Source organism: Symphalangus syndactylus, chromosome 9 (genome assembly GCF_028878055.3).
Source record: "Symphalangus syndactylus isolate Jambi chromosome 9, NHGRI_mSymSyn1-v2.1_pri, whole genome shotgun sequence".
Taxonomy (NCBI): Eukaryota; Metazoa; Chordata; class Mammalia; order Primates; family Hylobatidae; genus Symphalangus; species Symphalangus syndactylus.
The window spans coordinates 53,513,257-53,541,195 of record NC_072431.2 but is presented as its reverse complement, the minus strand read 5'-3'; the positions used below and the strand labels follow the sequence as shown (position 1 = coordinate 53,541,195).

The 27,939-nt window shown below is 46.0% G+C and overlaps 1 protein-coding gene across 4 annotated transcripts in view; it reads right to left on the bottom strand.

Annotated features, from left to right (window-relative positions):
* The window catches only part of SDK1 (sidekick cell adhesion molecule 1), a 973,914-nt gene that overhangs the window by 173,925 nt on the left and 772,050 nt on the right, over positions 1-27,939 (bottom strand). For all 4 annotated transcript variants that reach the window (XR_010122494.1, XR_010122492.1, XR_010122493.1 and 1 more), the window contains exons 20-22: positions 18,645-18,743; positions 9,489-9,680; positions 7,094-7,215 (exon numbers count right to left, since the gene is read on the bottom strand). Coding sequence is in view for 1 of the 4 variants with exons in the window: in XM_063646050.1 (XP_063502120.1) it covers positions 7,094-7,215; positions 9,489-9,680; positions 18,645-18,743 (413 nt within the window). In the remaining 3 variants the exon portion in view is untranslated. The remainder of the gene's footprint in view (positions 1-7,093; positions 7,216-9,488; positions 9,681-18,644; positions 18,744-27,939) is intronic.

Below are 27,939 nucleotides of genomic sequence, written 5' to 3'. Positions count from 1 at the left end.
GAGGTTATCCAGGTGAATACAAGGTAATCATGAGTCCTTTAAAGTGGAAGTGGGAGGCTGAACAGTGGGCTAGAGAGATGAGAAGGAAGGAGGAGGAAAAAGCCAGAGTCTGAGAGGACTCAACCTGCCCCAGCTGCTCTGAAGATGAAGGAAGGGGATCCCGAGCCACAGACTGTGGTGAGCTCCAGGAGCCGGGAATGACCACGGCTGACAGCACAGTATGGGAACTTCAGTCCTACAACCGCAAGGATTGAATTCTGCCACAACCTGAATGAGTCTGGAAGCTGACTCATCCCCAGAGCTTCCAGAAGAAACATGGCCCTGGTGAGACCCATGCTGGACTTCTGACCTGCAGAACTAGAAGATGACACATTTATGTTGTATCAGCCACTCAGTTTTTGATGATTTGTTATGGCAGTGATATAAAACTAATACACATCCCAACGCCTGTCAGCAGAGGACTAGCTACATAAACAAACCCCAGCTCATGCACACTGGGTAGACCTGTGCAGGTGTGAGAAGAAAGGACAATTGCACGCATGATGCCCAGGGGTGTTCAGGGTGTGCTGTCACAGGAAGACAGCAAGGCGCAATATGCCACCTTCCGTGGAAGAAAGAGGAAGTACACACATACGTAGAGCTGTTTATGTTGCCAAAAAGAAAAAGGATAAACCAAAAGTCTAATAAATACGGTTATCTATGTAGCACACAGGCAACAGGGTAAGGGGACAAATGAACAGAAACTTCTCTGAATATTACTTTTTAAATAGTTTTGACTTTGAGATCAAGTAAATGAGTTATATCCTCAAAAATTAGTTTAAAATCCTCCAACAATTTTTTAAAATGTAAAATGAGCTAGGCGCGGTGGCTTACACCTGTAATCCCAGCATTCTGGGAGGCTGAGGCGGGTGGATCACTTGAGGTTAGGAATTTGAGACCAGCCTGGCCAACATGGTGAAACCCCATCTCTACTAAAAATACAAAAATTAGCCGGGTGTGGTGGCGAGCACCTGTAATCCCAGCTACTCAGGAGGCTGAGGCAGGAGAATAGCTTGAACCTGGGAGGTGGAGGTTGCAGTGAGCTGAGATCATGCCACTGCACTCCAGCCTGGCTGACAGAGTGAGACTTCGTCTCAAAATAAATAATTAAATAAAATGTAAAATGATTTTTAAAGAAAGTCAGTGCTAAAAATTGAAGCAAAAAAGCAAAACAAGTCCTGAAATGAATGAACTTAAACCTGTATCGAGATAACCACAATGAGAAAAGAACAGTGTGGCTTTAGAACAGTATTGCAACTGTACTTGTATACTGTAAGTATAAACTAAATACATTATAAATGGAATATAAACTGTAGGTATAAACTGAATATATTATACTTCCATGGTATAACACATTCGAAGGACAAATACTTAAATTTCATTCAGTAGTCTCTGTTAGTCATACCACTGAGATTATAATTTTGAAACTCCTAATAGTATTTGTGTTTTAACATAAAGTTTTCATATAAGTAAGATACACAGGCAAATTCACAGACCACAGGTTGAACCTCTTAATACAACAGGAAGATAAAGAAGATAATCGAGTTAGGAGTCCTAACAAGCACAGTCTTAGTGTAAGGGAAAATATATTTAAAATATACACTTAGGCCAGGCGTAGTGGCTCACACCTGTAATCCCAGCACTCTGGGAGGCCAAGGTGGGTGGATCACCTGAGTTAAGGTGTTCAAGACCAGCCTTGTCCAACATGGTGAAACCTCATCTCTACTAAAAATACAAAACTTAGCCAGGCGTGGTGGCGGGTGCCTGTAATCCCAGCTACTTGGGAGGCTGAGGCAGGAGAATCACTTGAACCCAAGAGGCAGAGGTTGCAGTGAGCTGGGATGGTGCCACTGTACTCCAGCCTGGGCAACAGAGCAAGACTCCATCTCAAATAAATAAATAAAAAAAAAAATAAATAAATAAATAAAATAAAATATACATTTAAGTAACGTAACATAACACAACACAACACAACACAACACAACACAACACATACATTTAAGGTCAGTAACCTGAAATTTCATTGGAAATGTCAGTAGGAACTCATGATGCTTCAGAAAGTATGTTCTGTCTACTGGGAAGGTGTCGAAGCAGGGAGCAGCTGGGAGCGACAAGCATGCACCTTGGTGCTCAGGTTATCGTCTTTAAACAGCATTTGAAACTCATGAAACCAAAGCCCTGCAGGCGTATTCCATCTCAGCTTGAGGCAGGAAGTCATCAAAGAGCACAGCCTCATGCCGGAAACCCCAGGATAGGAAAGCCTCCCTAGGCCAAAGACAGGCCAATTCTAGGTTCAAAAAGAATAATGACTGCAGGTGACTGAAACCCACTGAACAGGTAAGAACCTATGCTTTCCTGATGATACTCAGCAAAAGAGATCACAAGACAGAAAAAGAAAGAAAAATCTATTTAACATTGGAAGAAGTAACCAGGTGACCAATTCCTCACCCTGGAAATTGGTAATTAAGGGAAAAGAGTTAAGCATTTATTCTGCCTTCCTGTATTTGAGAGTAACTAAATAGTCTGAGGGATGAGCAGAGATGCTTCTTTTTAGAGTTCCAACAGCTAAATGAGGAAAGACTGATAGAAGTAGAAAATTATCATCTTGAATATCCTAAGAACATAATTCAGGCAAAGATCATGGATGGATGAGACCATTAGATAAAAAGCTGATGGAGAAATTCACAAGGTAGGGATCAGGCTGCTATGCTCTGCCACCCAACTTAGCATTCCTGAGTGGGGCGACTAGATCTACGTGCCTCCAACCTGCTGCAGTAACGGGGAAGCAGTCTTACGGAGGGAGGGAGAGAGGAGGAGAGAGAGAGAGGAAGGGAGGGAGGAAGAAAGGAAGGAAGGGAGGGAGAGAGGAAAGAAGGGAGAGAGGGAGACAGGAAGTAAAGAAGGGAGGGAGGGAGGAAGTAAGGGAGGGAGGAAGTAAGGGAGGGAGGGAGGAAAGAAGGGAGGGAGGAAAGAAGGGAAGGAGGGGGGAGAGAAGGGAGGGAGAGAGGAAGGAAAGAAGTGAGGAGGGAGGCAGAAAGGAAAGAAGGGAGGGAGGGATGAAGGGAGGAAGGGAAGGAGGGAGGGAGGGAGGGAGGGAGGGAGAGAAGGAGGGAGGGAGGAGTGGAAATGGAATCTACCAGTTCTTTGTAATGAACTTCCAGTTTACAGGGCAAACAGGGTAGAGGAACAGGTCAAGTGACCCCACAAGGATGTAACCAGGTGCATCTCCAATGCAGATGTCCCATGGGATGAGTGGCTGGGTTTTCTCAACGAGGTAACTGCATGGGGGGAAAGGGTGGGGGATTCCACTAGATTAACAGAGCTGTAACCTGTAGTGACAGGAGGCAGATGAGTGGTTGTGGGGATGGGGAGGGTTGGTAGGGAGGGATACTGGGGGCTGCAAGGACACCTTTGAGTGTGAGGAACGTGTTCATTATCTCAACTGTGGTCACAGCTTCCCAGGTGTGTGTATATGTGTAGCTAAGTCAAAAGTTGTCAAACTGTCCACCTTAAATATATGCAGTTTAAACCTGTATGTCAATTGCAACTCAATAAAGCTGTTTACATTTTTTTTAAACAATTTGAGAGACATGAAAACAAAATGAATAGTGTGAACCTGCGTGAATCCTACTTTTATCAACACCACCCTAAAGAGGAGTTTTGGAAAATTTGGGGAAATCTGAGTATGAACTGACTATTAGATGATATTAAAATGTTCAAATTGCCAGGTGCGGTGGCTTATACCTATAATCACAGCACTTTGGGAGGCCAAGGCTGACAGATTGCTTGAACTCAGGAGTTCGAGACCAGCCTGGGCAACACAGCAAAACCCTGTCTCTACCGAAAATATAAAAAGTTAGCTGGCATGGTGGCACATGCCTGTGGTCCTAGCTACTCAGGAGGCTGAGACGGGAGGTTTGCTTGAGCCCAGGAGGCAGAGGTTGTAGTGAGCTGAGATCACACCATTTCACTCCTGCCTGGGTGACAGAGTGAGATTCTATCTCAAAAAAAAATAATAATTTTATCAGGTGTGACAATGGTATCATGAGAAAAGATATCCATATTTTCATGTAAAAATTTCTTTTCTTTTTTTTTTTTGAGACAGAATCTCACTCTGTCGCCCAGGCTGAAGTACAGTGGCATGATCTCGGCTCACTGCAACCTCCATCTCCCAGGTTCAAGAGATTCTCCTGCTTCAGCTTCCTGGGTAGCTGGGATTACAGACGTGCGCCACCCTGCCCGGCTAATTTTTGTATTTTTAGAGATGGGGTTTCACATGTTGGCCAGGCTGGCCTCGAACTCCCAACCTCAAGTGATCCGCCTGCCTTGGTCTCCTAAAGTGCTGGATTACAGGTGTAAGCCACCACGCCTGGCCAAAGTTTTCACTGAAGTAAGACACACAGGCAAGCTCACAGACCACTGGTGTATACACAAAATAAGCACCCAGATCAAAAGACAGCACTCCTGCCATTCCAGATGCCCCTTCCTCAGGTGGACCCCTCCCAGTCACTGTCACCCCCACAGTAAGTAACCACAAGGGTCCCAGGAAAACCTGTTATTCCAACACCAAAGATTACTTCTTCCTGTTTTGGAACATTCTATAAATGCAATCACACGGTATACGCTACAAGCAGGGGTCTGGTTTTTCTTTTGTTAAACATTATGCCTGTGAAAATCATCCATATTGGCACGTGAACAGGTCTTTTAGACACACGTGTGATGTATATGGGGGCAAAGTGACATGTGGTCTGAAATATGCTTCAAAATACGCCAATAAAAAAGCAGGGATGGATGGATGCGGCGAAACCCTGAGGATCATTGACTTTTGGTGATGGGTATAAGAGGGCTTACTCTACTATTCTTCCTTTTGCATATATTTAAGATGTTTTACATTAAAAATGTAAAACCTCTTTAGAGGTCAGGTGCGGTGGCTCACGCCTGTAATCCCAGTGCTTTGGGAGGCTGAGGCGGGTGGATCACAAGGTCAGGAGATCCAGACCATCCTGGCTAAACATGGTGAAACCCTGTCTCTACCAAAATACAAAAAATTAGCCGGGCGGGTGGCGGGTGCCTGTAGCCCCAGCTACTCGGGAGGCTGAGGCAGGGGAATCACCTGAACCTGGGAGGCGGAGCTTGCAGTGAGACGAGATGGTGCCACTGCACTCCAGCTTGGCGAGAGAGCAAGACTCTGTCTCAAAAAAAAAAAAAAAAAAAGTAAAGAAACAGGTTGTATGACATAAGGACAGGATGCTGTGGCTGAGAAACTGTGCTGAGGGTCCCCACATCACTCCATGTCTTTCCCTCCCGGATGAGCTGACATGCAACACTTTCAGACTCTCCTGCAGCGACACGGGGCCATGCGACCAAGTTTTGGGCGACGGAACATGGGCAAAAGGAGCATCATCCACTCCTAGGCCTGCCTGGACGCACAAATGAGCTCTTGTATGTTGAGCCCTGAAGACGCTGGCATTTCTGTCGCTGTGGCCTGCCTAGCCCTAGCGTAACACCACATTCTAAAGCCTGCAGAGAGTGCTGCCTCCTGGCCTCAGCTACATGGCATCGTCAGACACCAAAGACCACAGCGCGTGCTTCTGTGGGCCAAAAAGTATTGCCCGGCTACTTCTGCAGATGGATTTTAATACTAGAATTGGTTTTCATGAGACATCGTGATTCTTGTCCTATATTTAATCTTAAGCATTTTAAAGTTTGCTTTTATCAATTTAGTCTTCATTTGCTGAGGACTGATTTCCTTTTTTTTTTTTTGTAATTTTATTATTATTATACTTTAAGTTTTAGGGTACATGTGCACAATGTGCAGGTTTGTTACATATGTATACATGTGCCATGTTGGTGTGCTGCACCCATTAACCTGTCATTTAGCATTAGGTATATCTCCTAATGCTATCCCTCCCCCCTCCCCCCACCCCACAACAGTCCCCGGTGTGTGATGATGTGAGGTAGGGCTCTACTGCTATTTTTCCTAAGTAAATAATTGTTTCAGCCCCATTTGTGGGTCTGTCCCATCCAGATGGTTTGTGCCTTCAGGATCCTCCTTAGATTTTCAGAAATGTTTGCTTAATGAAACTTTTGAAGAGGTAGATAGGATTTGTTCCCTAATTTATGGCCAATATCCAGGAGTGGATTGTCTTGCAGTATAGCACAAGTACAGTCATGAAAACCACAAGGATTTTACTACAGATAATAACTATTTTGAAACTTTACTACTCCTCATAATTTGGCCCTTTATCTTTTTCCTCCTGCTTTTATTGGAACATGGAACTGGCAGATTGCATGGCTTCGCCAATGCCAGCATGATCCTATTCAAGCCTGGCACTGTCCCGGACCCCTGCGTGCTCCAGCACTTACACAGCTGGAGTCGGACTGGAAGTCCCTCGGCAGAGTCCACTCTCTCAGGTCCTGTGGAAGCCACCCCCGGCTCTCCCCAGACTCACTCCCTGCCACCCCAGGGCTTGCTCCCCTCCCTCCAGCACCCGCCCTCCTTGCTGTCCCTCAAATATAACAGCTTTCTCACAGCTGGAGGTCTTTCTTTCCCAGACAGCACTTTTCTCCTCGACAGCAGAAACTCAGCCAGCTTTGTCTACTGCAATAGCCCCCGTGCCCAGAATAGTGCCTGCTGATAGAACAATCGTCTCTAAAAATATTGTTGAATGAATGCATAGCTAATGACACACAAGCTGTACCAAGCAATTAATCCTATTAGTATATTTAGTAGCTAATTGTGATATAGAATTTTTAAAAACTCAATCAACGACGCTATCCAATTTTGGGTACCTATTTTGAATCACAACTTTCATTTTAACCCTTCTTATCCTTGTCTTATCACCTGGCAGGACCCCAGCCTGACATCTTGTTCTTTGTCTTCCTACATTCTGCCCTGGTATCTGGGCTATCTCCAGCCCCTGGTTCTCCCCCTCCAAGCACACTCATCTCCCCGACACCCCACACCATCATCTGCAGGGGCACCACTCACTCACAGGCTCCAACACTGCTCTTTGGAAATGCCGGCTCCTGGTCTAACGAACGACACACGTACCTGCCCCTCGACAATCCACCGGGAGATGGACGTTTTCCCGTCATAGCCTGGCCGGAACTGAAGGGTGGCGGAGCGTGGGCTGATGTTGGATATGACCAGGTTGGATGGGGCACCAGGAAGGTCTAGAGAGGAACCAGGGAGGAAAGGGAGAGATTTACAGACCGTCACAGCTTAGGAAGGGTATCAAACGTGTCAGCTTCAAAAGTAAACAGTTTCGAAATGATTCTATACCAAAAAAGGATTTGTTCTCAAGAGCATGAAGGTGAGAAGCAGCACAGCTTCCCCAGGGGCATGATTAGTGCATGGTTTTTGCTTTAATAGGGTGACCCAGTGGGCTTTAGGAGACACATGGCTAACATGGCCTCCCTGATGAGAAACTCTGCAGGCACGCATCATGTCTTATGCATCTCTGTACTTCGTAGGTAATTAAGAGATGCTGGCTGAGTGAGGAAAGGATGTATGAATGTAATTCTTCCTGGCTCCTCAAACCACACAAAGAACGAGCAGGCCGTACTTCCTTTCATAACTACCGCGGCCTCGGAGGGATGGAGGGAAGAGTGCACAGGCCCAGGGTTGCTCCCAGGCGGCGGGACACCCGGTCAGGATCGCTTGCTCCCAGGTGGCGTGACACCTGGTCAGGATCAGGTCTTGAGCCTTAGGCTTCTTGGATTTGGTTTCCAAGATGACCAAATTCTCGTGCAAGTGCAGAACTCTCCTTGCTCTGCCTCTATTCAGTTGCTCAGGCAACTGGATAAGGTGGAAGGTGGATTCTGAATGAGCCTCCTGTTGAGGGTGCCCGTGGCTCAAGCCCACTCCTAGATGAGAGACCCTTCAGATGCCGCTCCCCAAAGAGCATCTCCCACTTGGAATTGCAGCACTATGAGTTCAAAGTGAGAGATTTTATGTTACTGTGCCATGCAAAATACTCTAGAGAAAGATAAGGGGATAAAATGGGGAAGAAAAAGAAAAGAAAAATGCAAGGCTAGTGCAGCTTTCAGACCGCACTATCTCTGAGGAATGCTTTCCTCATTTGCTGTTGCTTGGGGTGTTTGAAACCAGGTCTTGCACAGGGACAATGAAAGTATTTTGGTGATCAATTCAGTATCGGCACGGGCAGGGTCTGTAGGATCTCAAGGGTCCTTTCCACATCTAGTTTTTAATGAATTTGAAACAGAAAATGTTTAAATCGAAGGACAAGTGGATTCTTTCCTTTCTATTTCTCAGCTCTCTGGATTTTTAAATGGTTCTTCAATCATTAATGGCGATAAACTTCAAGCACAGTAAACAGAACACGGCATCCCCAAAGCAGTCCTCGCCATCTGATTTGCCTCCAGCCACTACCCAGGATGAGTGGGCAAGACTTTAAGACCCCTCTCCAGCTACAAGCATTCAGCCTTGGCAATGAAGGAACGGCAACTCCAGCGCCTCCCTGCACCTTGGTTATCAGGGGTTTGGCCAAAGCAGGTAGGCCTCAGTTTCCCCTCTAACACTCCACTCTGTGGCTCCAGACGTAGTGTGGATCACAGTGTTTCTGGAAGCACAGCCTTCTGGAGGTCAGCTAACCCATTTCCCTGCCCTGGATAAACAATGTCCAAGACATCTCAGGAAAACCCTGGTAACTTGCACACAGATGTGCCTCCAGTATTAACCTTGGTCACTGTATATGCCCATTTTTAACCAATTAAACCACACGCCATCATCGTTGATATGGTTTGGCTGTGTCCCCAGTCAAATCTCATCTTGAACTGTAACTCCCACAATTCCCATGTGTCATGAGAGGAACCCAGTGGGAGGTAACTGAATCATGGGGGCAGGTCTTTCCTGTGCTGTTCTCATGACAGTGAGTAAGTCTCACAAGATCTATGGGTTTTAAAAACAGGAGTTTCCCTGCACGGGCTGTTTGCCTGCTGTCATCCATGTAAGACATGACTTGCTCCTCCTTGCCTTCCGCCATGATTGTGAGGCCTCTCCAACCATACGGAACTGTAACTCCATTAAACCTCTTTCTTTTGTAAATGGCCCAGTCTCGGGTATGTCTTTATCAGCAGCATGAAAATGGACTAATACAATCATCGTTACTGTTTTGAAAGTATTCATGGCATTTTAGATATGCATTGGGAACTGGCTTTAAACACTTTCGACATGTCTTCTGGGAACTGGCTGAGGCCAAAGCAGGAGGAGAAGACAGAAGGGACGTGAGGCCGTGGTGGAATGCTCTAGAGAATGAGGGTGAAGTGGGGTCAACACCCATTTACCCTCCAGCATCTTGGCAGGAGGCCACTACTCCTTTTCAAGGTACTCAGTGGCTTCCACACCAAAGTGCCAATCAACTTCTAGCCTCAGGAATCTCCAGGAGAAAGGTGACAGCAGGAGGACCGCACACGATTCTACTGACCTGGGGGCACTCCAGAAGAAATGGTGGATGAAGTCACCAGGCCAGAGCCCACAGCAGTCACAGCGGCCACATCGATGGTGTAGGTGGTGAGAGATGAGAGGCCTTGGATCTTGTACTCGTGCATCGTGCTGTTCAGGGTGTGCATGAGACGAGAGTCGTTCCTGCCGTACACCTCCCAAGAGATCTGATAGCCTAGAAAGCAACAGGACCAGACCAGCATTGGTCTCCTGAAGGCCAAGGGCTCACCTGGATTCCACAGCACCGTCATTGCAGGCTTGGAGCTATGGAGAGCTTGGCTGGATGTGCTGAAGGTGCCTTAGAGCCACCGTGCTACTGACATGAGACACAGGTCGAGGCTCCTTCCTCTGTGCACCCATTGCGATCTCATAAACCTGCTTATGGGAGTGACGGTCCCACCACAGGGGACCATCCCTCCCTACCAGGGCGAGCTTCACAAGGATGGGGCCTATCGGATGCTCTGGTAACCTCAGCACCAGGTGCATGAACTGAAAAATGATGACGGCTGCCAGCCTGCTGTGCTCAATTCAACCATCTCTTGTCAAATTATGAATGCATTTCACCAGTAACTCCACTAAAAAATTTGTATGTATGTATGTATGTATGTATGTATGTATGTATGTATCTATTTATTTTTGAGTCTGCTGCCCAGGCTGAAGTGCAACGGTGCAATCATAGCTCACTGCAGCCTCAACTTCCTGGGCTCAATCCATCCTCTCACCTCAGCCTCCTGAGTAGCTGGGACCACAGGCGTGCACCACCATGCCTGGCTAATTTTTTGTATTTTTTGTAGAGATGGGGTTTCCCCCTGTTGTCCAGGCTGGTCTGGAACTCCTAGGCTCAAGAGATCCTCCCGCCTTGGCCTCCCTAAGTGTTGGGATTATAGCCACTGTACCCGGCCAATCATTTCATTTTTGGAAGCTGATATTTTTTGTACCTTAAATCAATGGCTTGCTCTTCGGTTGCAACTAATTCATGGAAACACTTCTACTTTTTCCTTTACAAAATGACTGAGAGATCACTCTTCTGTTTTGCAAAGTGCTTTGCCTGGAAGTTTCTTTTCACCTGAGTGTGTGAGTTTTGCTTCTAGCTCTCTCTCCCCTTTTCAAATATCCTGTTTTCTAATAAATTTGATTTCCCCCTATACTCTCTTCAGGCCAGTGGGGCCTCACAATGAAAATTTATTCAACCTGGGATTCCACTGTGACTTGGGGCTTAGAGAAAAAAGACCCGCGGGGCACGGTGGCTCACACCTGTAATCCCAGCACTTGGGGAGGCCAAGGCGGGTGGATCACCTGAGGTCAGGAGTTGCAGACCAGCCTCGCCAACATGTGAAACCCTGTCTCTACTAAAATACAAAAATTAGCCATGCATGGTGGCGGGCGCCTGTAATCCTAGCTACTCGGAAGGCTGAGGCACGAGAATCACTCCAACCTGGGAGGCGGGGTTGCAGTGAGCTGAGATTGCGCCACTGCACTCCAGCCTGGGCGACAGAGCGAGACTTTGTCTTAAAAAAAAAAAAGGGGGGGGGGAGAAAAAAGACCCAACTAGCTCCTGAATCAATCAACTCCTGTGGAGGGGAGTTTATGTGATCAGAGAACACTTAAAAGTGTCTTTTAAAGAGGGAGACAATGGTGGAAAGAGCTCATAGGTCCAGAAGCAAAAGAAAACAGCTGAAAACGCTTGCTCTTCCCTATTTTTAGTCAATAACCTCAGGGATATAGAAGAGCTAGGACACACCTGAAACTTCCTCCTCATTCTGATGAAAGCAATAAATAAAGCTAGGAATTGCACTTGCAGGTAAACAGAGGACAGCATCTTGAGACTTTATATTTTGAAAAAAATTTAATGTCAGAACCTGCTACCCCTGGCCATCCCACAGGCCCCGTACAGCCTGGCAGCTTCTTTGCGCGGGCAGCAGGGACTCCCATGCGGGTTGATGCAGTGGGGAGCTCCAAGGAATAAGAGCCACCAGAGGGGCGGCCTGGCTGCTGGGTGCCTCCAGAGCACTTGGAGCACCTGCCATCCTGTGAGCTGTCACCAAGTCGTGCTGCCTGCCTGCCTTTGGGGTCTCTGCCTGGGCCCAGGAGGGTCACTAAACCATCCTCTGTGGTGGCTTCATCAAAGGCGCCTGGCTGCTTCTCAGGTCCTGGTCTCCTTTTCCTCCTCCCAGGGAGAGGGGAGAAGGCTGACTACCCAGGCCAACCACTCATCATTGCCTTCTCCCATTTCCTTCCTAACTTTATTTACAATATATATATATATATATATATACACACACACATATATATGCGGGGGGAGACAGAGAGAGAAAGAGAGACAGAGAGAGAGAGAGAGAGACAGAGACAGAGACAGAGACAGAAAGTCTTGCTCTGTTGCCTAGGCTGGAGTGCAGTGGGGTGATCACGGCTCACTGCAGCCTTGAACCACTTGACTCAAGCGATCCTCCCACCTCAGTCTCTCAAGTAGCTGGTACTATAGGCACGTGCCACCATGCCTGGCCAGTTTTAAAAATTTTTTGTAGAGATGAGGGTCTCACTATGTTGCCCAGGCTGGTCTCAAACTCCTGGCATCAAGCGATCCTTCCACCACGGTCTCCCAAAATGCTGGGATTATAGCCATCAGCCACCACACCCAGCCCAGGCCCTGCCCTCGCTTTACATCTTAGCATTTCCCTCATCTGCCCACCCTGACATCTAAGACATCTAGCCTGTCCCATTCATTCATGTAACCCTCACCATACACCTTTGAAATTGGAACCATTGTTAGCCTATTTCACAAAGAAAGAAACCAAGCCACAGAAAGCTTCGTGGACTTGCTGGAACCCCAAACAGCCCTCAGGGGATGAAGGGAATAATGGATACAAGGTCCATTTCCAAGACAAAGTACCTTGAATCAGCTTAGGTCAGCAAACTACAGAGGAAACAGGATATACTAGGCCCCTGCTTTGATCACCAACACCTGCTTGTCAGCCTCCCCCCACCCCTTAGTTGTCCCCACCCCAACCAAAGAAGTTTAGTCTAAGATGAAAGTTTACTATCCTGCAGAATAGCTCGTTTCATCTGTTCTCATCAGCTTGCCCAGCTACTTAGGTCATAAGTCAAATACCTGAAGAGCCCCTGAGCTGACTAGGATTGCAATGCATTGTGGGCTGCAACAAAATGCAACAGGACAATCCTAAAAAAACACCTACAGCCCCTGCCCAACAACCAATAGGGGACATCTGGGAAGACTGTGCCCATAGTGCTCAGCCTATGAGGAACCGGGAGAGGGGCCTGAGCACTAGGGGATAAACTGCTTGTTGTGACCGTGCTGAGTGTGCCTGCCCATCAGACACCCCATCTTGCAAGACCGTCATTAAAAGTCTCACTTTCGCTGTTCTCCGGGTCTCTGAGTCCATTCTTTGGGTTTGGATGAATGAGTTTGTTTCTCACGGTGGATGAGACCTTGCCTTTTGAAGCACCTCCTCCTCCAGCACCTCCTCCTGACGTGTGCGAGGAAACTGAAAGACATCCCTGACCTTGGTGGGTCTCGCCTGGTCAATCGCTAAATAATTTGATCCTCGGGGTCTACTCTGAACCTATGGGAAGAGCAGCCTTTATTTAATATTACAACTTGTCTGCCAGAAAATTTTACTTGTTTAAAAGCTGTTCTTCATCAGAATTTACTGAAACACAGCGTCGTGTTCGTCATGTCGACCTAGAGCTGAAACATGGCAATTCCAGCGTCTTCAGGAAGGGCAGCGTTGCTAGGATTTATTAGGATCAACACTGATAATATAGTGTGCTCAAATGGTTATGGATACAAACAAAAACCAAATGGACAGCTAGAGAGGTTGATCTGCAGAAAAATACCAGCAGAGATGGCACAGGCCCGAGACGTGTGATGCCCGTGAGCACAGACAGAGCAGTGGGCATGAGGTGGGAAAGACGTCCCCTAATTTATGAACAACAGCTTTTGGGGGAGGTGCATGGAGGCCCCGGGCAGTGCTGGCCAGGGGATGCATCCTCTGCTTCCACCTCCCAGAGGAGAGAGGAGAGAGGTGCCTGGAGCCAGGAGCGGGGGTACCTCCTGCTTGGCATCCTACCTGCCCCCAATGGCTGCCTAACTGAGACTAATGGCCAGAGGAGCTTCAGAAATAATTTTCTGTTGATCTGAAGTAAATTCTCTAGAAGAGAGCAGTGCATCCAATCACAAACTGTCTGTCTGCATCCTGGCCCTCATAAATCAGAGTTTACGGAGGGAGAGTGGAGGACGCTGAAATTTACAATGAGCGCGCAATGGGCAATTTACTCGGGCGGGGGCAGCCGCCCCCTGCTCCATGCTTCCCTCTCATTCCAGGCCTCGAATTAAAACGGAGGCTGGGGGTGCTCACCACAGACCAGGGCTAATAAACCTCCGTTTCCAACAGCACCTCTGGCCCGTAAAGCGGTGCTGAGCCCAGGCCCAAGCCGTCAGTCATTCTGGGCTCCCGCAGCTGCCTTTAATAGCAGGTGCAGCCTTTGCAAGAAGCCTTTGAGAGCATGGTGGTGCCGCACCAACACTTCCAGAAACCGGCAGCCAGGTTTGCCCACGAACACAGGTATTCTTTTGCTCTCCTCAATGAAACACTCTGCCTTCAGCACAGAATAGAATTTCATGGTGCTGCCAGCAAGTTCCACTGGAAAACTATGTCTACTTGGTGGGTGCTGGGGGAAGCTCCCCTGATGCAGGCATCACTAGGGGTACAGGGTGTTGCTGGGCTGGTGAGGTGACAACATCCGATCTCACCTCCTCTAGGACCTTCTCCTCCAAAGAGCTGCAGGCGTCCACTGCAGCTTCTGGTGACACAAGGTGCACACTACAGTGAGCAGGAAGGGAAAACACACAGGTCACACACAGAAGGGGACAACATGGCCACCGAGAGGAACCTGCAGAGAGTCTGCCTGGTGCTCGCACTGGAACTTTGCTGCCCCCCACAGCACAGGCACCTCCAAACCCAGGCCTCCGGCTACACCCAGCCCAGGAAAGCTCGAGCTTCGAAGTCAAGCTCCACCATAAACAATAGACTGCTGCTTGTAACTACAGGTATTTGTTTAAATAAAACACGAAAATGAGTTCATGAAGCCCCATTAGCTGGTGAAACAGATGATCATAAATTGGAAGTATTGGCAACCACTGCTTAGCCATGAAATGTTGGCTCAACACGAATTATTATGCCCATGGATTTTTTTCTTTCGGGTTTAAACAGGAAAGAAGTGTGTGCTGTGTTCACAAAGGGCAGGGCAGGGGCTAACGTGTGTATCTGTAAAAAGGGAATTCCTTCTGTGTAGACACGTCTACCGAGGAGTCTCTGCCAGATTTCCAAAACATGGCCGACTGCGGACCTGAAAGGCGACTGGGCAGACAGGAATTCTTTCTTTCCTACCCGGGCAGCCCCGTTTCTGGGATCAGTGGTAAACAGAGCTCTAATTCCAGCCACCGAATTGGTCCCTGAAGGGTCTGAACTGGAAAGTCGCCCTCTTCCGAACGGTAGCCTCCTGCTCAGCTTTTAAAAATCCTTCCTCCCACTAGTTTGTTCTTCCTTCCTTTGAATGGTTTAAAGCAAGATTAAACTAGGTTCTTGCAGTGTATAGTGGCCTCCCTTGCTCAGTTCCCCCTGCCTTTGCTTAATTCCTTCGACTCCAGGCAACAGGACGCCCTTTTAATTGTACATACTCAGCACTTGCGATTCTTAGATGACTTCAGAATGTACAACAAATTGTGTCTAATTCTAGTAGTGACTTTCCCCCATTCCTGGAGTTTTCACACTGTTTAAAGTGGGCACTTCAAAAGATAAGCTTCTGGAAGGCAGAGCCAGATTCATAAATTTACTTTTTTTAAAAGTTAAGGTGAGGCTGGGCATGGTGGCTCACGCCTGTAATCCCAGCACTTTGGGAGGCCGAGGTGGGTGGATCACCTGAGGTCAGGAATTCGAGACCAGCCTTACCAATATAGTAAAACCCTGTCTCTACTAAAAATACAAAAATAAGCTGGGTGTGGTGGCGCATGCCTGTAATCCCAGCTACTGGGGAGGCTAAGGCAGGAGAATCATTTGAACCGGGAGGCGGATGTTGCAGTGAGCCGAGATCACATGACTGCACTCCAGCCTGGGTGACAGAGAGGGACTCCATTTCAAAAAATAAATAAACAAAAAATAAAAAAACCCACAAAGTCCAGCTACATGTTTATAGGAGGCACACCACACTTTGGGAGGCAAAAGTGGGTGGATCACGAGGTCAGGAGATCGAGACCATCCTGGCTAACATGGTGAAACCCCATCTCTACTAAAAATACAAAAAATTAGCCAGGCATGGTGGCATGCACCTGTAGTTCCAACTACTTGGGAGGCTGAGGCAGGATAATTGCTTGAACCCAGGAGCAGAGGTTGCAGTGAGCCGAGATCATGCCACTGTACTCCAACCTGGGCTGCAGAGCGAGACTCCATCTCAAAAAAAAAAAAAAGTTAAGAGGTAGCACTGGCTCCAAGGTGACCTTATGTATGGGCTCTGGGCACACCGTTCTATCAGGGGATCTGGTTGGCACAGATGATTACAGGAGATTCTACTGATTAGCAGTGGTGGGGTTGGCACTGGGTTTGCTATGTAGCTGGAGTTCTGTGTAGAAACAGGTCACTGTAGGAACACAGTCTCCCACTATGCCCCAGGGCACCTGGGATGCTGCAGTGACCTCCCAGGAGCACTGCAGGGAAGCACAGGACACTCAATGCCAGTGGGACACACGTGAGCCTCCAGCTGGAGGTGTCTCCATTTCCAGGTCAGAGCATGCCATGAGTCCTTGGATATATCCTGTCTTTGCAAAGCAGAGTTTTTGGTGGATGTTGTGATAAGGAAACAAGTACCGCCTGGAAACCAACATGAACCGGGAAATGAGGGTGACGAGGGACCATGTGGTCCCAAGGTCTGAGAAGCTGGGCAGTGCCAGGTGGGTGCAGACATCCCATTAGGAACTAATTGTGGTCACTGAAAAAAGAAATGCAAGTATTATTTCTTTCAACTACTGTGTAGTATTTTTTAAATGGCAATTATAATTGTTAGCATATTAACACTTGAGTTGTTTGGACCTAACCACTTAATAAACAGAACCGTCAGGCATTTCTGTGGCCTCGGGGTGCTTTGAGAAATTATGGAGATGCTAAGAGGACTGTGGATGGGGAAAGCGAGCATCCCACGCTGTGGGGTTCACCCTAAACCTCAGCCTTGTCATCGCCAGGCCTGGGTTATAAGACACCCCTTGTGTGGTTGCTGAGAAAACGAGATCCTGCAAGGCTAAGGTGCCAAGCACAGGGGAAGTGGCCAGGGTCATCATTGCCGCTGTCATCCCGGACGCCAGTGAGGAGAAGAACCGGCCCCCAACCCTGCGGCCCGGCAGCAGGGACAGACCACCTGAGGCTCTTGGTCTCTGGGCAGCACAGTCCCAGCACAGGCTTCTAGGACACACCCAGAGTGCATGAGCTTGCTTCACACAACAATCAGGCGCTCGAATTTCATGGCTCCCTCAAGCAGCTGAGAACGCGGCCACCACGGAGCGGAGATGCAGCTCAGCTCTGAACTGACCGCTCGCGTCAGGATGGGCAACTCATTCAACCTCGGGGTGCGGCTGCAAAATACCCACGCAGGAGCCCCTGCCGGGACATGAGATGCCACAGGCAAAGCCCCCAGAGAGGGCTGACCCAGAAGTGTCCTATATATGGCTGACAGAGAAGAAGATTAAGTGGCTTATTAGAAATCTTCGGTTATGTTTAGAAAAAAAAAAATGCCTGTTGGAGGCTGAGTTGTTCTGGGCCAGGCAGTGGGCAGCCCCTGACACAACTTCTCTCAACTCGTCCTCCTGACAGCCCCTCAGTTGAAACTGAGGACCCCAGAGGTCTGCTGAGGCTCTTAGAGTGACTAAAATAGTAGAACAGGAGGCCCTGCTCAACCTCATCTGAGGCTAGAGGCTATGTTGCTTTTGTCAAACTAAGATTTTTTTTTGAACTAAGATTTAAATTAAGCTTTAACCTAAAAGGTTTTTCAGAGACATTATAAAAATTTGGCCTGGTGCAGTGGCTCACGCCTGTAATCTCAGCACTTTGGGAGGCCGAGGCAGGTGGATCACTTGAGGCCAGGAGTTCGAGACCAGCCTGGCTGACATGGCAAAACCCCATTTCTACTAAAAATACAAAAATTAGCCAGGTATGGTGGCACACACCTGTAATCCCAGCTACTCAGGAGGCTAAGGCAAGACAACTGCTTGAACCTGGGAGGCGGAGGTTGCAGTAAGCCGAGATCGCGCCACTGCACTCCAGCCTGGGCGAGAGAGCAAGACTGTGTTTCATAAATAAATAAATAAATAAAATCATTAAAAACCCTAAAAAAGGTGAGCTGTCTCCTACAGAGACCCCTCAAACCAGGAGAGGAGATTTCACTGCCCAGGGGCCTCTAAGGCTCAGCCCCCACACCTCATACAGCTCAGAACCTCCTCCGAAGTACCTGCCTCACAGTCTCCTCAGGGCTCTCACTTGAGGGCAGGGTGGGGAGGGGACAGAACATGGGACCTGGAGTCAGAAGACCCAGATCTCATCCTGGCCTTGCGGCTCACAGCTGTGGGATGAAAGCTGAGACACAGGCACGTGAGCCTCATAGTCATGCCACCTGGCTGTCTGAGAAGGCTGGCTGCACACAGGAGCGCTCAATGACGTCTGCTGAATGAAGGAAAGGTCACCCACCCTCTCGGGGCCTCAGTTTCCTCATCTGTAAAATGGTCATAATATTGATATTGACCTTACCATGCTGCTATAAGAATTAAGCGAGACACATGCATGTGAACGAATGTGTCATAACATGACTGACTCTCATTGTTCAGAGACTCTGGATGCCTGGTAAGACCATGAGAGGAGAATAGATCTCAAACTACGGCTGCTGCCCACACAGGCTGGCTCTCACTGGGGCAGTCCCAGTGCTGGGACTCTGCCACACGGCCAGGAAGACATTTCGGTTCCTCTCGAGAAGGCCATGGCCATGGGTCCATGCTGTCAGCAGTTTGGTTTGAAGTGACAGCCACTTCTTTTTGTGAGGACAAACTTTATCTTTTTCTTTTTTGAAGGACAGGCCTACTTACCTGTAATGATGCCATTTTTCTCCAGGGGCTCCTGCCAGCTGACCTTGAGAGATGTGTCCAGAATCTCCGTGAAACTCAGATGTCCCACAGCTCCTGGTTCTACCAATTAAAACCAAAGTCATCTGTTAACACAACAGCCCAAATTTTCTTTTGATCAGATGTGTGAGGAAGGTTCTAACTATGGAAGGAAAGTGGTGAGCTGGGGCTGCAGAACCCTGCAGGAGACATCAGTGGAATGCAGAAGGAAGGAGGGCGTTCAAGGCATCCTGGCTATCATCACATACATTATTTTCTCCAGCTTCATCCCAGCCACACAGGGCACTGAAGCTACCGGCCGCAGGAGATTTATACACAAATCATTCTCTTTCTCCTTGATCTAATCTGATTAGAACAATCAGGCTGGCTGGATCCTCAAGAGAACTGCCTCCTCTGAATGTTCCTCCATGGTGTGTGCAGCCCTGTGTCTGGCCTGTGTGGGGGCCATCTGGAACCTTATGCAAGCCAGAGCAGGACTCTGGGCCCAGTGGCAGGCTCACCCGCCAACCTGGTCCAGAACTCCAGACTCCAAACCCCACTCAGTGTCCTGAAGGATTCCAGAGGGGCAAGGCAGTGGCCTGAGAAAGTCCCTGCAAAAACAAATTCCTTTCCCAGGCGTTTCTGTGCCCTGCGGCCCCCTTGCTAACATGTGCAGGCAGAGCCGCAGAGTTACGCTTGAATGCTGGAGTCCAAGCTGGGTGTCAGACCTGGCTGAGCTGCTTGCTGCCTATGCAATTACACTCTCAACACCTTAGTCTGTTCACCTGTGAAACGGGGAAAATAAAATTAACTCAGCGAGACAATTGTGAGAATAAAATGTAATAAAACATGAAAACATGAGGATGTCCCAGGCACCATGAAAATGTTCCATGATCATCAGCCGCTGTCATGATGATGAACCTCTCATCAGAACATAAACTCATTCCTAGGATCAGAGGATGCCACCCCAGAGAAAAGACCCGAGAGTCTAAAACATGAGTTAAAAATCCAAGATGCAGGTGCAGGTCAGCAAAGCAAACTGCTTGAGGATGTGCAGCCACAGGCATAGAGCTCCTCCCCACATGCAGATGGACCACCTGCCTGCAACTCAGGGACAGCAGGGCCCAGAGCGAGTCGCTGCAGGGGCCTTTGGCAGTTCTGACCCACATCTCTTGCACCAGCTCACCCAGGTTTAGAGCCTTTTAGTGTTCCTATAGCAGGTTCCATCGGTCCCATCAGGGCCAGCCCATGCTGTGTGGTGATAGGGAGGGAAGAGAGGATGCCTGGCTATCTGGAGGAGAGAGGTGGATGTCGTGATGGTGATGTTCTCCCGGATGCCGTTACTCCCAAGCCCTGTGTAGGGCACGAGGAGCAGATGGAAATGGAAACGGTTTTGGGGAGGCTGGCGTCTTACGATCAAATGGAGGGAAGGATGAGGGGAAGAGAGACAGTGCACTCCCATTCCCTAAGCCAGGCACCTGTGCAGCGCCTGAAAGTGCCCCTCCGTCCATTGCTCTCAGGAGCAAACAAACACAGCTGCCTGGGTTGGCTCTGCTTCCCCGCCTACCATTCAGAGCCCCATCTCCTCTCTGACAATGCTCCCATGCTTACCCCTCCAGATACCTGTTCAGAAGAAACATAAGTGACAAAGCCAGGGAGGAGAAAAGGGCAGGAGGAAAGGGTAGTTCGAAGGCAGAACTGGGGAAAAGGGAGGAAAAGAAGAATGGAGAAGAGATGAGACATCCGTCCATTTCTGCATGTATCAGTTGAGTACACCCTCCACGCCAGGCAGGGAACACTGGTTCCTACTGAAAGCTCCACGCCACACGACTCCCCTAGTGAACCTGCTGGATGGCGCCACATTCAAGTCTTTTTAGTAATAAAAAATGCAAGTCTTTCAGCTTAAAATAGGAGAGCATGAAGTCAAGCGTTGTCAGTTGTCCTGAAAGAGTATCCAGGATTCCTACAGAGAAGTCTCACCCCTGCAAAGTCCCTGTTCTGGCTACTGCCAGCCTCACTTGCACAAACATTAGATTTTTAGGGTGAATTCCATACCGAACACTCAGTTGGTACTTGGACAAAGCCTTCTAACATAAGTTGTAATTTTTTAAAAATGGTAACAACCTCAAAAAAAAAAAAAAAAACCACTCATCTGGGTGGAACTTTGAAAAGACTTTTCACGGATAAGCTCAAACGCTCTGACAAATTTCATTTTTCTAGGGTGGAAGATGGTAAAATAGAATGGCTGTCAAGATCATCTCATCCTCCCACAATTGTGAGCCCCCAGAAAGACATTCTGACAGATTTTTGAACCGACTTGTTCTTTTTTTCAATCGATGGAGAAGGAAAGAAAGCTTTTTGCTCCTTTTATATTCTGTTTCTGCTTCCTGGATTCCTGCCCAAAGATGCTGTCCTCTAGCTCTGCTGGAATCAGCTGGCAATGTCTCAGCTTAAAATTTATATTCTATTTCCTCTTTACTGCTACCCTCTCCCAACAACTTCTCATTTCCTTGGAGCTTTGGGAAAGAAGTCCTGCTGGGTGTGCAACTAACTACAGCACCATCAGCTAGAGAGAAAAGGAGGCTGTTTCTCCAGCACCCAAGAGTCTGAAGCTTTCTTTACTTTCTTTTTTATTGATACATAATACTTGTACACATTTCTATGGTACCAGTGATGTTTTGTTACAGGCACTGCCTGTGTAATGGCCAAGTTAGGGTGTTCAGAGTGCCTATCGCCTGGAGTATTTATCATTTCTATGTGTTGTGAACATTTGAAATCCTCTTTCCTTGGTATTTTGAAATATACATCATTGTTAGCTGTAGTCACTCTACTGTGCCAAGGAGCATTGGAACTTACTCCTTCTATTTAACTGAATGTTTATACCCATCAACTAACCTCTCTTTCTCCCCACCACCCTGCTCCACTGACACACCCCTCCCAGCCTCTAGTATCTTTCATTCTACTCTCTTATCTCCATGACATTGGCCTTTTAAGCTACTACTTATGAGTGAGAACTTGTGATATTTGTTTTCCTGAGGACATTCATGTAATGCCCTCCAGTTCCCTCCATGTTGCTGCAAACGACAGGATTTCATTCTTTCTTGTGGCTGAATAGTATTCCACTGTGTATATACACCACATTTTCTTATCCATTGGTCCACTGATGGATGCTTGGGTTGATTCCATATCTTGGCTACTGTGAATGGTGCTGCAGTAAGCATGGGGTATGGGTATCCTTTGATGCACTGACTCCTTTCCTATGGATAAATACCCAATAGTGGGATTGCTGGCTCATAGGGTAGTTCTATTTTTAGTTTTCTGAAAAATTATACTGTTTTCCATTGTGGTTGTACTAATTTACATCATCACCAACAGTGTATTAGAGTTCCCTGTTCTCCACATGATTGTCAGCATTTTTGTATGTCTTTTTAATTCTAGTGATTCTGACTGGGATAAAATGCTATCTCATTGTGGTTTTGATTAGCATTTCCTTGATGATTAGTGATATTGGGCATTTTTTCATAGACATGCTGACCATTTGTATGTCTGCTTTTGAAATGTTTATTCATGTCCCTTGCCCACTTTTTAAATGAGATTTTTTTTAACTGTTGAGCTGAGTTCTTTGTATATTTTAGATATTAATCCCTTACCAGATGAATAGTTAGCAAATATTTTCTCCCATTCAACAGGCTGTCTCTTCACTGTTTACTGTTTCCTTTGCTGTACAGAAGTTTTTTAGTTTGATATAGTCCCATTTGTCTATTTTTGGTTTTGTTGCCTGTGCTTTTGAGATCTTAGCCATAAAATCTTTGCCTACATTAATGTCCTGAAGTGTTTCCCCTGTGTTTGATTTTAGTAGTTTTATAGTTTCAAGTGTTACATTTCAGTCTTTAATCCATCCTGAGTTATTTTTTAATATGGTGAGAGATAAGAGTCTAGTTTCAATCTTCTGCATATGGAGATCCAATTTTCCTAGCACCAATTATTGAAGAAGGTGTCCTGGCACCTTTATCAAAAATCAGTTTGTTGTAAATATATGGATATATTTCTGGGTGCTTTATTCTGTTCCACTGGTCTATGTGTCTGTTGTTAATGCCAATACCATGCCATGCCGTTTTGGTTATTATAGACTTGTCATATATTTCAAAGACAGGTAGTGTGATTCCTTCAGTTTTGTAATTTTTGCTATGGATTGCTTTGGCTATTTGGGCTCTTTTTGGGTTCCACAAGAATTTTAGGGTTTTATTTTTTTTGCTATTTCTGTGAAAATGACACTGGTATTTTGATAGAGATTGCACTGAGTCATTAGATTCATTTGGGGAGTATGGTTATTTTAATAATGTTAATTCTTCTGATCCATGAGCATGGGATGTCTTTCTATTTATTTGTGTCTTCTTCAGTTTCTTAGTTTCTTTCATCAATGTTTTGTATTTTTCTTTGCAGAGATCTTTCACCTCCTTGGTTAAATTAATTCCTAGATATGTTTTTCTTTTATAGCTATTAAAAACGGAATCAACTTCTTGATTTCTTTCTCAGCTAGTTCATTATTGGCTTATAGAAATGCTACTGATTTTTGTATGTTGCTTTCGTATCCTGCCACCTTACCAAATTTATTTATCAGATATAGGAGTTTTTTGGTGGAGGCTAGGTTTGTTTAGATACAAGATCATGTCATCTGCAAAGAGAACAATCTGACTTCCTCTTTTCCAATTTAGATTCCTTTTATTCCTTTCTTTTGCCTGACTGCTGTGGCTAAGACTTCCAGTACTACAAATAGGTGTGATGAAAGTGGGCATCTTGGTCTTGTTCCAGTTATCAGAGGAAAGGATTTCAGCTTTTCCCCATTCAGTGTGATGTTGGCTGTGGGTTTTTCACATATAGACTTTATCATATTGAGGTATGTTTCTTCTATGCCTAGTTTGTTGAGAGTTTTTATTAGAAAGGATGTTGAATTTTATTAAATGCTTTTTATGCATCTGTTCAGATGATCACATGGTTTTTGTCCTTTATTCTATTGGAGTGATGTATCACATTTATGGATATGTGTACATTGAACCATCCTTGCATCCCTGGGATAAATCTCACATGAGCATGGTGTATTATATTTCTGACGTGCTGTTGGATTCAGTTTGCTAGTATTTTTGTTGAGGATTTTTGGGTCTATGTTCATCAGGGATAATGGACTGTAGTTTTTTTGTTATGTCCTTGTCTGGTTTTGGTATCTGGGTAACACTGGCCTCATAAAATGAGTTAGAAAGAATTTCCTCTTATTTAATTTTTTGGAATAGTTTGAGGAGAATTAGTTCTTCCTTGAAAGTTTGATAGAATTTGTCAGTGAAACCATTTGGCCCTGGGTTTTTCTTTGTTGGGAGACTTATTACTGATTCAATCTCATTACCCATTATTAGTCTGTTCAGATTTTATGTTTCTTTCTGATTCAATCTTGGTAGGTTGTATGTGTTCAGGAATTTATCCATTTCTCCTAGGTTTTCCAATTTGTTAGTGTATAGTTGTTAGTAAGAGTCTCAAATGATATTTTGTATTTCTGCGGTATCAGTTATAACGTCTCCTTTTGCATTTCTGATTTTGTTTACTTAGGTAATCTGTCTTTTATTCTTCTTAAGTCTAGCTAGCAGTTTATTGATTTTGTTTATCTTCCCTAAAACCAAGTTTTGTTTAATCATTTGTATTGTTTTTAAGTCTTTGTTTCATTTAGTTCTGCTCTGATCTTTATTATTTCTTTCCTTCTACTAATTTTGGGTTTGGTTTGTCCTTGATTTTCTAGTTCCTTGAGGTGTATCACTAGATTGTTTGAAATCTTTCTACTTTTTTCTGATGCAGGCATTTATTGTAAGCTCTTAGCATCGCTTTTGCTGTATCCCATAGGTTTCTGTATGTCGTATTTCAATTTTCATTTGTTTCAAGAAATTTCTGGCCAGGCGCGGTGGCTCACGCCTGTAATCCCAGCACTTTGGGAGGCTGAGGCGGGTGGATCACGAGGTCAGGAGATCGAGACCATCCTGGCTAACATGGTGAAACCCCGTCTCTACTAAAAAATACAAAAAAGTTAGCTGGGTGTGGTGGCGGGTGCCTGTAATCCCAGCTGAGGAGGCTAAGGCAGGAGAATGGCGTGAACCTGGGAGGCGGAGCTTGCACTGAGCTGAGACTGCACCACTGCACTCCAGCCTGGGCGACAGAGCAAGACTCTGTCTCAAAAAAAAAAAAAAAAAAGAAATTTTTAAATTTCCTCCTTAATTTCTTCCTTGACCCAAAGGTTATTCAGGAGCATGCTATTTAATTTCCATGTATTTGTACAGATTCCAAAGTTCCTCATTGTTGATTTCCAGTTTTATTCCATTGTGGTCTAAGAAGATATTGATAGAATTTCAGTCTTTTAAAAGTTGTTGAGATTTGTTTTGTGTCCTAACATATGGTCTATCTTGGAGAATGTTACATGTACTGATGAAAAGAATGTGCATTCTGTAGCTATTAGATGAAATGTTCTGTAAATGTCTGTTAGGCCCATTTAGTCTAAAGTGCAGTTTAAATCCAATGTTTCTTTGTTATTTTTCTGTCAAGATGACCTGTCTAATGCTGAGAGGGGGATGTTAAAGTCCCCAAGTATTATTGTATTGCTGTCTCTCCCTGTAGATCTAATATTTGCTTTATATATCTGAGTGCTCCAGTGTTGGGTCTATATATGTTTAGAATTGTTATATCCTCTTGCTGAATTGATAACTTTATCATTACACAATAACCTTCTTTGTCTCTTTTTACTGTTTTTTACTTATTTTATCTAAGCGTAGCTACTCCTGTTCACTTTTGCTTTCTGTTTGCACAAAATCTCTTTTTCCATCTCTTTACTTTCAGTCTACATGTGTCTTTACAAGTGAGCTGAGTTTCTTGTACACAGCCTATAGTTGGGTCATGGTTTGTTTTTGTTTTTGTTTTTATCCATTCAGCCAGTCTATCTTTTTGGTAACTTTAATCCATTTAAATTCAAGGTTATTATTGATATGTCAGGGCTTATTCTAGTCATTATTAATTGATTTCTGGTTGGTTTATATATCCTTTGTTCCCTTCATTCTCTCTTATTGCTTATTTTTGAGGTTTGGTGGTTTTCTGTAGTGGTAACATTTGGGTCCTTTCTCTTCCTTATTTGTGTGTTTGCTCTACCAATGGGTTTTATACGTTTGTACATTTTCATGATGGTAGATATTGTTCTTTCACTTCAGGTGTGGGAATTCATTAAGCATTTCTTGTAGGGCCAGTCCAGGGGAGATGAATTCCCTCAGCTTTTACTTATCTAGGAAATACTTTATTTCTCTTTCATTTATGAAGGATAACTTTTATGCATATAGTACTCTTGGCTGACAAGTTATTTTTTTTCCCAGTACTTTGAATATATCATCCCATTTTTCTCTTGGCATGTAAGGTTTCTGCTGATAAATCCACTGTTAGTCTGATGGGGGTTCTCTTATAAGTGACTAGATGCTTTTCTTTTGGTGTTTTTGGAATTCTGTTTTCAATTTTTGATAATTTGACTATAATGTGCCATGGAGAAGGCCTTTCTGAATAGTATCTATTTATCTGTGGATCTCTCAGCCTCCCATATCTGGATGTCTCAATCTCTTGCTAGACTTGGGAAGTTTTCAGCCATTAGTTTGTTAAATCAGGTTTGTATCCCTTTGGTTTTCACCTTCTGGGACATCAAAAATTCAAATACGCATTCCTTTATGGTGACTCATATATCACATAGTCTTTATTCAACTTTAAATTCTGAAATTCCTTCTGCTGTCTCATCTAGTCTACTGCGGAAGCTTACTATTGTATTTTTAAATTTCAGTCAATGAATTAATTAGTTCCTGGATATCTGTTTGGTTCTTTTTTATAATATTTATCTCTTTGGTAAATTTCTCATTCATGTATTGAAATGTTTTTTGGATTATTTTGTATTATTTATCTGTGTCTCTTTTATCTGACTTTCCTTAATATCATTATTTTTTATTTTTTCTGGGATTTCATAATTTCTTTTTCATTGGAATCTGTTGCTAGAGAATTACCATGTTCCTTTGGAAGTGTTATACTTCCTTGCATTTTCATATTTCTTGTGTCCTTATGTTGATATCTGCACATCTGGTGTAACAGTTGCTTCTTCTAATTTTTTGGATTTGTTTTCATAAAGGAGGGCTTTTTCCCGAAGATGTATCTATGGTGTTGATTGGATAAGGTACTTTGGCTTTGGTTCTGGATGAAGCAGTAGTGTAGTCTCCATATAATTTATTTGGCTGTAAACAGCATCAGTGGCATCTGTGATTTCCTCAGCGGCTTAGGGTGTGGTTGTTATTAGAGGCTGTGGTAAAGTTTTGCTGGCAACAGGGACACCAGGTGGGCCAATCCTTGGGCCCCAGTGGTGGCAGGAGTGGGCTGAGTGTGCCTGTCCTTACATCCCAGGGTGATCCAGACAGGCTCATTCTTGGCATTCTAGGTGGGTTGCTCAGGTGCTGGCAATGGCTGCAGGAGGCCAAGGAGGTGGGTGGGTTCTCAGGGCCCTGGACAGTAGGCATGCTATAGGCGGTGACAGTAGCAGTGGTGGGACAATCCCCTGGCTCCTTAGCAGTCTGCACTGGTATTGCTGGTGGCTGTGAGAGGCTGAGCAGGCTAGTCTCCAGGCTCAGGGTTGGTGTGTAGGAGTGGGTGCCAGCTGTGATGGTGCAGCAGGTTGGGTGGGCCCGACTTCAGGTCCCCAGGAGAAGTACTCAGGTGCTGACAGTGGTGAGCCCAGGGCCCTAGATGGTGTTGCTCATACTGGGGGAGGCAGAGCAAGCCGAGAAGGCCTGTCCTCAGGACCCCTGGTGGTGTGTGCAGTCGCTGGCTGTGGTCAGCAGGGGTGGGGTGACCCCCAGGCTCCTGGCAGAACACTTGGTAGGGCTGGCAATGGCTGCACTGTGGCCCTGCTGCTGGGGAGGTGTGCTTCAGACCCAGGTGGCAACTGTGGGTAGGAGAGTCTGACCTCAGGGTGCTTGGAAGCCAAGTCTGTCCTCAAGGTGAGTGAAAATGCCCAGCAGCCCCACCACTGGGGGTCACTGCCAATGGCTTGTGCTTTGCCTCTGGTGGCAGCCGCCAGCAGTGGTGGTGGTTGTGGGCAGGGGATGTCAGTGGGGCTGTAGGATATGGAGATGCAGAGGCTGTCGGGACCCGGGGCGGAATGGTCTGCTGGGGCCGGGCTCTTTAAGCAGCACTGCACAGTAGCTGCTCAGGGCTCGGGCGTGTGGGGTGC